Raw genomic sequence first — 10,869 nt, 5'->3', positions numbered from 1 at the left:
CTTTAGGTGCCTATAGGCTAGAGGAGTGTATTCGTGTGTGTATCCAGAGCACTGTGGGAGCTGCTGTAAGTGTTTATCTTGCCAATAAAGAGTTAACTATCAGATGTGCGTCTTCTTTATCTAGGATGGGCCGTGATGTCACCTATGGGACTGGCAAAAATGCAGCTTCCTGTTGAAAACAGAATTTGCAGATGCTGCCAACCAGGTGATTGGCAGTGCTTGCAACCCTCCGATCCCTTTCCAACATCGTTTGATTTCATAGCCTGTGGGCAAAGGATACAGGGTTTGTAGGCACCAGCAAGCAATTGATCAGCAGAATTCTGCAACTCCTGTTCTGTCAGGAACGCTCCTTCCCAGAGCAACAGCGGGGCTCCGATGACGAAGGGGGGGGGGTGGCAGGGAGAAAGAGATAGAGGCTTGCCTTCTTCCCATATGGGGGGGTGAGGTGAGTCCCTCCAATCCTGGAATGCGTGTCGTAAACTCCCAAGACAGCGTGAGGCAGGTAGAGGAGCCGCAGATCTCATTCTCAGGGGAGGAGGGGCAAGCTGGGAAAGCGGCTCCATAGTCTCCTGTTACTAGGAGGAAGGGTAGAGTCTAGGCTTGGCGTCCACCCTTCAGTGGGTGCAGCTGACTCATTGAGTGCGGAAGACTGAGCTGTGTGCTCGGACTGAAACTATTGTGTAAATACTAAGAAATTAATAGAGTAATAAAGTCGCCAGCCTACCATCTCTTGGTGTGAGAGGGAGATCATAAACCCTGACATGTTCCTTTGCTTGCATAGTTTAACTGAGGTGTTAGAGAGCCGCAGCCTAGCACTGGAAAGCCCCCTATCATAAGTCAGCCCCAGCCCCGCAGCCCCAGTAGTGGCACTATGAACAAGGCCTCACCTGCTGGTTGTAGATTCAACTCAAGAACAAAAAGGTAGCTACAATGACTGCAGAATTCAGGTCTTCTCTCATACATTAAAGAGGAGGTTCCCACCCCTCTGGGTTTATAAACATAAAACATGCACTTTTCTGATACCAATGCAGATGAAGTCCATCATTATTCCTATTGTTGTAGAACCATATTTCTGGGGGAAGGGAGAGTTAGAGTTGTGCAGCCTTTGCCAACCTGGTGACCTTTATAAGTTGTTGGACTTTATTGCCTGTCATTCCTGACCGCCTGCCACACTGTCTAGGGCTGATGGAAGCTGTTGTCCAACAACATATAGAGGGTACTACTATTGCTCTAGTATTGTATATCATCTCTCAGTGGCTGCAGTGGATGCATGTGGTGTCCTTACCTGCCAGTCCATCATAAAAACCCTTCTTTATGAAGCAGCAATTACTAAAAATAAAAGTAACTGCAGATGAAGCTGAGACCTCTTTCAGCCTCCCATCTGTCCAGCTTCCTCCCACTCCTGCCTGAATCCCCTGCTTGCCACTGTATGACCACAACCAAAATCTTCCTTTCTCCTGATTTCTGCACTGTTTTACTCTCCTTCCTAGCTTCCATCTCTTCTGAGGAAGCATTTTGGTTTGGATTTGCTTACTGCCCTCTCTCCTGCTCTCTTTCTACCCCACATAGCTATCGTGTCTCTTTGTGCAGCTGAGGGTATGGATGGGTGAATCTGTTAGTGTTGCTTTCTCTTAGTTTCTCACATTTTCCCAATCTCAAGCTGCACACATTTCCACACCCATTTACAGGGTCGTTGTTTGTTCTGGTGAAAGTTCCTCAGCATTCCATAGCAAATTTCTCCCAATAAACTTTTTCTTGCATACAATTTTGCCTGATATAAAGCATGCTTTTTTTATTATTCCCGTTGATTTTTGCATCCATATGCACATTTCACCCTAGTCTGTAAATATTACTTGACTGGAGATGTGCCTTGCAAAATTCAGAGACGTCTGAATTTTGACCGATGGATTTGTATTGGTTCACATTGCTTCAGAAGGTGGAAACTAGGTAAGCTCACCTTTAAATGTGCACTGAATCACATATTTCCCTCATCATAGGCTGTGGGAGGTAAGAGTGCATTGAGTGGTAAGCTGCTACTGCATAGTTCCACTGCAGGCTTGCCTGTGTTTACTTCTGGTTGGGCTGCCCAGAATTCAGAGCAGAAGTCAGTGGCAGCCTAGCTGGTAACCTCATACTTGTGAAATAACAAAAGCCACAGGAAACCTTTGGAGGAGGCCATAGAATCCCTGTTCTCTTGGGTTACTTTGTATAGTATTTTGGAATTTTGAGAGGAGAATCTTAACAACACTCACAATGTACTAGGCAGATTGCATTCTAGTGGTGATTTCCATGAAAAATATCTGGTAACATCTAGCTTGTTGTTGTTATATTTATGACCAACCCGTCAACCCAAAGATACCCAGGACAGTAAACAAACAATTCATTAGACTACAACACAACAATATGACATAAAAACCTTGGAACGTTAGTCCTACTCAGAATATAAATGGATATGACTGTCATAGCTGATATGTTTCAGTCAGTCTACTCTGGGTATAAGCTAGTTGTATACAACCCGATGATGAGAATTAGTGTTATAAAATAGCAAACCAGCTGTTTTGATGATGACACATTTTTAAAGAAGATGGTGGAATCTTCCTGTTATGTATGCTAGGATGTGCTGTATTTGAATGTAATGCTTTTTGAACCCCTGAGCTCCTATGATTTTCATGGTGCATGGGGAATTTCTTCTTTTAGTCTTGTCTTGTAGAAAGAAAGGGACACTTCTTATATGTTTTTTATATCCCAACACAACACTTCCCATCTCTCCCACTGAGGTGGTCTGATGGAATGCCTGCATTCAGGTGACCCCTCACACTTGTTAAATTGCAGAGTCCACATGAAGTTTCAGTCAACCTCATTCAGCACAAATGATTTTGAAATTGCAAATGACATTGCTCAATGAATGTCAGACAATAAATCTGGGGTTGAATTCCTTCGTTTTCTGGTTCTCTAGCTAGTAGGAAATTGTTGATCAGCTATAAGGGAAAGGAAATAGTTCTGAAATCTACAAGTCAAGTTCCTATGGAACCAGTTCACAAAAAAACCATTCAGTATTAATATTGTATTTTAGTTTAAGACAGAGTTCAGCTTCTTGTTAATGAGTTTTCTGATAGCTTCCTTAACATTTTTGTTCCTCAAGCTGTAGATCAGAGGATTGAGCATGGGGATCACTACTGTGTAGAACACAGAAGCCCATTTGTCTTGATCCAAGGCATAGACAGAAGTGGGCCGGAGATACATGAAAATCACAGTCCCATAAAATAAAGTGACCCCTGTGAAGTGGGACCCACAGGTGGAGAAGGCTTTGAGTCTCCCTGAGGGCATTCTGAGGACGGCTGCTAAAATGAAGATGTAAGAGAGAAGGATGATGGAGAGGGAGCTCATCTCAAGAAAGCCAGCAAATGCAAAAAGCAAAATCTCATTAATGTGGGTGTCAGAACAAGCGATTGCCAGCAGTGGAGGGACATCACAGAAGAAATGGTTGATGAGGTTGGAACTGCAGAACTGCAGGCTGAAGGTGGCTGTTGTGTGTATTATGGCACAAATTGTACCAGCAATGTATGACCCAAGTAGGAGCCAGATGCAGAGGGACTTGGACATGGCAGTGGAATAGAGCAATGGGTTGCAGATGGCCACATAGCGGTCATAGGCCATCACTGCTAAAATGTAGCACTCAACACCCACAAAGGCAGCAAAGAAGTAGAACTGTGCAGTGCATTCAGGGAAGGAGATGGTCCTGCTCTCAGATAACAAGTCAGACAGCATTCTGGGGGCAATGGCAGATGAGTAGCTGATGTCACAGAAGGACAGGTGCCAGAGGAAGAAGTACATAGGATTGTGAAGGTGGGAGTCAAGTGTGATCACGATGATCATGCCCAGGTTTCCTACAACATTGACCAGATAGATGATCAGGAATACCACAAAGAATAAGACTTTCATACCTGGATTGTTTGAGATGCCCTGGAGAATGAACTCGGTGATGGTGGTACTGTTTTCATTCACCATTTTTAGGAAAAGATACAGTGGTCTGGAGAAATGTAGGAAATGTGGATGGCAGGGTTCTTTTAAATATTAATCAGTCTATGAGATGTCAAAGTTTGCTTGGGTCCCAGTTGCTCTGTGAGGCTGATGATGACATAGCTGGGTCTTACCAAGGTTTCTTGTGGAGATTTTAGAAGATCCAGAGTTCCTGAGTGATGCTCCCCTTTGTCTTTTCCTTGAACCTTTCAATGGGTGGGAGAGATGAACTCTGAAGTTTTGATCATTGGTTAAGTCAGCATCCTACTCATTCCTGTAAACTCCTGGATGTCTATTTATTGTGCATTGAGTTTCCTACCTCTGAAAAATGATGTGATAATTAAAGAGTAGGAATGGCAGAGGCCGGGAGCTCTGTCCCCAGGGGATTTCTGATCTCTGATTCCCTCATCAGGAGACATATCTTTGTGGAGCTTTCAAGGGTATAGGCATCCCATGCAATTTGCTTTCTCATTGTGTTCCCTGTCAATTCCCCTCCCCTCCTGCACAAGAAAATACATGGCATCTATATCTCTTGCTTTCTGGCTGGGTTTCTCAGGGAATGGGACTAATTGTGGTTTGTCAGGGGCCCTCATTTTCCTTCCTGCACCTGACATCACCAACACTCTCAAGGACTGGCAGGACTCTGAAGGGTGTGCAGCGGAAGCAAGGGACCAGGGGAGTTATCTAGGCAAGGAGACCATTGATTTATGGGGCCTGCCACTGTCCACAAGGCAGGAGCCAAGGGACGAGTGTCAGGTCAGAGTGGGATGGAGGAAGGCACACCAGACGGGGCAGCAGCAGAAGAGGCTGTTCAGTCAGCAGACGGTTCAATGGACTTCCCACCTTCCTCTGCCTGCTGTCTCCTAAATCCAGGAGGGACGTGAAGTGGGAAGGGCAGAGGCACCTTCCATACCGGTAGAGGTCTCTGGTTGCTGGAGCACAACCCATCAGGGGAAGACATATAAGCAGGTGGAGGGGTGGAATTTCCCTGTTGCTGCAACTGCTCCATAGGCTCCAGACCTTTAGGTGCCTATAGGCTAGAGGAGTGTATTCGTGTGTGTATCCAGAGCACTGTGGGAGCTGCTGTAAGTGTTTATCTTGCCAATAAAGAGTTAACTATCAGATGTGCGTCTTCTTTATCTAGGATGGGCCATGATGTCACCTATGGGACTGGCAAAAATGCAGCTTCCTGTTGAAAACAGAATTTGCAGATGCTGCCAACCAGGTGATTGGCAGTGCTTGCAACCCTCCGATCCCTTTCCAACATCGTTTGATTTCATAGCCTGTGGGCAAAGGATACAGGGTTTGTAGGCACCAGCAAGCAATTGATCAGCAGAATTCTGCAACTCCTGTTCTGTCAGGAACGCTCCTTCCCAGAGCAACAGCGGGGCTCCGATGACGAAGGGGGGGGGGTGGCAGGGAGAAAGAGATAGAGGCTTGCCTTCTTCCCATACGGGGGGTGAGGTGAGTCCCTCCAATCCTGGAATGCGTGTCGTAAACTCCCAAGACAGTGTGAGGCAGGTAGAGGAGCCACAGATCTCAGGCACATTCTCTGGGGAGGAGGGGCAAACTGGGCAAGCTGCTCCATAGTCTCCTTGTACTAGGAGGAATGGTAGAGTCCAGGCTTGGCATCAGGCCAACAGGAGGAGGGGGCAGCCAATGGAGAATAGCCAGTTGGCGAAGAGACCACCCTTCAGTGGGCGCAACTGACTCATTGAGTGCGGAAGACTGAGCTGTGTGCTCAGACTGAAACTATTGTGTCAAGACTAATAAATTTAAAGCGTAATAAAGTTGCCAGCCTGCCATCTCTTGATGTAAGAGGGAGATTGTAAATCCTGACATGTTCCTTTGCTTGCATAGTTTAACTGAGGTGTTAGAGAGCCGCAGCCTAGCACTGGAAAGCCCCCTATCATAAGTCAGCCCCAGCCCCGCAGCCCCAGTAGTGGCACCACGAACAAGGCCTCACCTGCTGGTTGTAGATTCAACTCAAGAACAAAAAGGTAGCTACAATGACTGCAGAATTCAGGTCTTCTCTCATACATTAAAGAGGAGGTTCCCACCCCTCTGGGTTTATAAACATAAAACATGCACTTTTCTGATACCAATGCAGATGATTGGTATTCCTGTTGTTGTTAGAACCATTTTTCTGGGGGAAGGGAGAGTTAGAGTTGTGCAGCCTTTGCCAACCTGGTGACCTTTATAAGTTGTTGGACTTTATTGCCTGTCATTCCTGACCGCCTGCCACACTGTCTAGGGCTGATGGAAGCTGTCGTCCAACAACATATACAGGGCCCTACTATTGCTCTAGTATTGTATAGCATCTCTCAGTGGCTGCAGTGGATGCATGTGGTGTCCTTACCTGCCAGTCCATCATAAAAACCCTTCTTTATGAAGCAGCAATTACTAGAAATAAAAGTAACTGCAGATGAAGCTGAGACCTCTTTCAGCCTCCCATCTGTCCAGCTTCCTCCCACTCCTGCCTGAATCCCCTGCTTGCTTGCCACTGTATGACCACAACCAAAATCTTCCTTTCTCCTGATTTCTGCACTGTTTTACTCTCCTTCCTACCTGCCATCTCCTCTGAGGAAGCATTTTGCTTTGGATTTGCTTACTGCCCTCTCTCCTGCTCTCTTTCTACCCCACATAGCTATCATGTCTCTTTATGCAGCTGAGGGTATGGGTGGGTGAATCTGTTAGCGTTGCTTTCTCTCAGTTTCTCACATTTTCCCAATCTCAAGCTGCACACATTTCCGCACCCTTTTACGGGGTCGTTGTTTGTTCTGGTGAAAGTTCCTCAGCATTCCATAGCAAATTTCTCCCAATAAACTTATTCTTGCACACAATTTTGCCTGATATAATTCATGCTTTTTAAAAAAATTCCCATTGAATTATGCATTCATATGCACATTTTATCTTAGTTTGTGAATATTACTTGACTGGAGATGTGCATTGCAAAATTCAGAGAAGTCTGAATTTTGACCGATGGATTTGTATTGGTTCACATTGCTGCAGAAAGTGGAAACTAGGTAAGCTCACCTTTAAATGTGCACTGAATCACATCTCTCCCTCATCATAGGCTATGTGAGGTAAGAGTGCATTGAGTGGTAAGCTGCTACTGCATAGTTCCACTGCAGGCTTGCCTGTGTTTACTTCTGGTTGGGCTGCCCAGAATTCAGAGCAGAAGTCAGTGGCAGCCTAGCTGGTAACCTCATACTTGTGAAATAACAAAAGCCACAGGAAACCTTTGGAGGAGGCTGTAGAATCCCTGTTCTCTTGGGTTACTTTGTATAGTATTTTGGAATTTTGAGAGGAGAATCTTAACAACACTCACAATGTACTAGGCAGATTGCATTCTAGTGGTGATTTCCATGAAAAATATCTGATAACATCAAGCTTGTTGTTGTTGTTGTTGTTGTTGTTGTTATATTTATAACCAACCCGTCAACCCAAAGATACCCAGGACAGTAAACAAACAATTCATTAGACTACAACACAACAATATGACATAAAAACCTTGGAACGTTAGTCCTACTCAGAATATAAATGGATATGACTGTCATAGCTGATATATTTCAGTCAGTCTACTTTGGGTATAAGCTAGTTGTATACAACCCGATGATGAGAATTAGTGTTATAAAATAGCAAACCAGCTGTTTTCATGCTGACACATTTTTAAAGAAGATGGTGGAATCTTCCTGTTATGTATGCTAGGATGTGCTGTATTTGAATGTAATGCTTTTCGGACCCTTGAGCTCCTGTGCTTTTCATGGTGCAGTACTCCAAGGGGAATTTCTTCTTTTAGTCTTGTCTTGTAGAAAGAAAGGGACACTTCCTTCTGATATCTTCCTTATGTCCCAACACAACACTTCCCATCTCTCACACTGAGGTGGTCTGATGGAATGCCTGTTTTCAGGTGACCCCTCACACTTGTTAAATTGCAGAGTCCACATGAAGTTTCAGTCAACCTCATTCAGCACAAATGATTTTGAAATTGCAAATGACATTGCTCAATGAATGTCAGACCATAACTCTGTGGTTGAATTCCTTCATTTTCTGGTTCTCTAGCTAGTAGGAAATTGTTGATCAGCTATGAGTGAAAGGAAATCGTTCTGAAACCTACAAGTCAAGTTCCTATGGAACCAGTTCACAAAAAACCCATTCAGTAATAATATTGCATTTTAGTTTAAGACAGAGTTCAGCTTCTTGTTAATGAGTTTTCTGAAAGCTTCCTTAACATCTTTGTTCCTCAAGCTGTAGATCAGAGGATTGAGCATGGGGATCACTACTGTGTAGAACACAGAAGCCCATTTGTCTTGATCCAAAGCATAGACGGAAGTGGGCCGAAGATACATGAAAATCACAGTCCCATAAAATAAAGTGACCCCTGTGAAGTGGGACCCACAGGTGGAGAAGGCTTTGTGTCTCCCTGAGGGCATTCTCAGGACGGCTGCTAAAATGAAGATGTAAGAGAGAAGGATGATGGAGAGGGAGCTCATCTCAAGAAAGCCAGCAAATGTAAAAAGCAACATCTCATTAATGTGGGTGTCAGAACAAGCGATTGCCAGCAGTGGAGGGACATCACAGAAGAAATGGTTGATGAGGTTGGAACTGCAGAACTGCAGGCTGAAGGTGGCTGTTGTGTGTATTATGGCACTAGTTGTGCCAGCAATGTATGACCCAAGTAGGAGCCGGATGCAGAGGGACTTGGACATGGCAGTGGAATAGAGCAATGGGTTGCAGATGGCCACATAGCGGTCATAGGCCATCACTGCTAAAATGTAGCACTCGGCACCCACAAAGGCAGCAAAGAAGTAGAACTGGGCAGTGCATTCAGGGAAGGAGATGGTCCTGCTCTCAGATAACAAGTCAGACAGCATTCTGGGGGCAATAGCAGATGAGTAGCAGATGTCACAGAAGGACAGGTGCCAGAGGAAGAAGTACATAGGATTGTGAAGGTGGGAATCAAGTGTGATCAAGATGATCATGCCCAGGTTTCCCACAACATTGGCCAGATAGATGATCAGGAATACCACAAAGAATAAGACTTTCATACCTGGATTGTTTGAGATGCCCTGGAGAATGAACTCGGTGATGGTGGTACTGTTTTCATTCACCATTTTAAGGAAAAGATACAGTGGTCTGAAGAAATATAGGAAATGTGGATGGCAGGGTTGTTTTAAATATTAATCAGTCTATGAGATATCAAAATTTGCTTGGGTCCCACTTGCTGTGTGAGGCTGATGATGACATAGTTGGGTCTTACCAAGGCTTCTTGTGGAGATTTTAGAAGATCCAGAGTTCCTGAGTGATGCTCCCCTTTGTCTTTTCCTTGAACCTTTCTATGGGTGGGAGAGATGAACTCTGAAGTTTTGATCATTGGTTAAGTCAGCATCCTACTGATCCCTGTAAACTCCTGGATGTCTATTTATTGTGCATTGAGTTTCCTACCTCTGAAAAATGATGCGATAATTAAAGGGTAGGAATGGCAGAGGCTGGGAGCTCTGTCCCCAGAGATTTCTGATCTCTGATTCCCTCATCAGGAGACATATCTTTGTGAAGTTTCAAGGGTATAGGCATCCCATGCAATTTGCTTTCTCGTTGTGCTCCCTGTCATTTCCCCTCCCCTCTTGCAAAATAAAAAATAAAAATACATGGCACCCATTTCTCTTGCTTTCTGGGTTTCTCAGGCAATGGGACTAATTGTGGTTTGTCAGGGGCCCTCATTTTCCTTCCTGCACCTGACATCACCAACGCTCTCAAGGACTGGCAGGACTCTGAAGGGTGTGCAGACAAGGCAGGGGACTAAGGGAGTTATCCAGGCAAGGACCATTGATTTATGGAGCCTGCCACTGTCCACAAGGCAGGAGCCAGGAGAGATGGGAGAGTCAGGACAGAGTGGGATGGAGGAAGGCATACCAGATGGGGCAGCAGAAGAAGAGGCTGTTCAGCTAACATATGGATCAGTAGACTTTCCACCTTCCCCTGCCTGCTGTCTCCTAGAACCAGGAGGGTCTTGTAGTGGGAAGAGAATCAGACCTTCTGTGCCGCTAGAAGTCTCAGGTTGCAGGAGCACAACCCATCAGGGGATGATGTATAAGCTGGTGGAGGCTGGAGTTTCCCTGTTGCTGCAACTGCTCCATAAGTCCCTGACTCATGGGTGCTGGCTCCCTTGGGCCCTGAGAGCCAGTGTGGTGTAGTGGCCAAGAGCGGTAGTCTCGTAATCTGGGGAACTGGGTTCACATCTCCGCTCCTCCATATGCAGCTGCTGGGTGACCTTGCGCTAGTCACACTTCTCTGAAGTCTCTCAGCCCCACTCACCTCACAGAGTGTTTGTTGTGGGGAAGGAAGGGAAAGGAGAATGTTAGCTGCTTTGAGACTCCTTTCGGTAGTGATAAAGCAAGATATCAAATCCAAACTCCTCCTCCTCCTCTTCCTCTCACACACACTCCTGTGGAACAATTGCATCATGCAATGAATTTTTTTATCTAGAATGGGGATGAGGAACCCGTGGCCCTCTGGATGTTATTGGACTACAACTCCCATCGTCCCTGCACATTGATCATCTTGGCTGGAGTCCAACTACCTCTAGAGGGCCACTGGATGTTGAATTACTGTTTCTTCACACAACAGCACTGATGTAATAGCCACCAACACCCAGAACAAATAACCCTTTGCAACAACAGAGGCCAGTTTTATCATATACTTTCTAATTTATTATCATTGTTTTATGAAGCAGGAAACATACAATTTTAAAATAAATTGTTATCTTTATATTTATTTTCAAATTATATTATAACATCTCAACTAAATAAGTGAGGAGTGAAGTTTGTTATGCTCATAGATGTTCTC

At 45.0% G+C, this 10,869-nt stretch overlaps 2 protein-coding genes across 2 annotated transcripts; both read right to left on the bottom strand.

Moving 5' to 3' along the window:
- Positions 1-3,069: 3,069 nt before the first annotated feature.
- LOC310679151 (olfactory receptor 5AR1-like) lies at positions 3,070-4,453 on the bottom strand (the record flags this gene model as incomplete). The annotated part of the gene is made up of 1 exon (XM_083443926.1): positions 3,070-4,453. Exon 1 carries the CDS (start codon positions 4,006-4,008, stop codon positions 3,070-3,072), a length of 939 nt encoding a protein of 312 aa, XP_083300052.1. The 5' UTR covers positions 4,009-4,453.
- Positions 4,454-8,198: 3,745 nt separating this feature from the next.
- On the bottom strand, positions 8,199-9,137 carry LOC310679168 (olfactory receptor 5AR1-like; the record flags this gene model as incomplete). The annotated part of the gene is made up of 1 exon (XM_083443950.1): positions 8,199-9,137. The coding sequence occupies one exon, from the start codon at positions 9,135-9,137 to the stop codon at positions 8,199-8,201; it is 939 nt and encodes a 312-aa protein (XP_083300076.1).
- Positions 9,138-10,869: the final 1,732 nt, after the last annotated feature.

Source organism: Podarcis tiliguerta (genome assembly GCF_965153285.1).
Source record: "Podarcis tiliguerta genome assembly, chromosome: 1".
In the NCBI taxonomy this organism is placed as follows: Eukaryota; Metazoa; Chordata; class Lepidosauria; order Squamata; family Lacertidae; genus Podarcis; species Podarcis tiliguerta.
The sequence above is the reverse complement of the archived record's forward strand: the minus strand, read 5'-3'. Positions and strand labels throughout refer to the sequence as shown.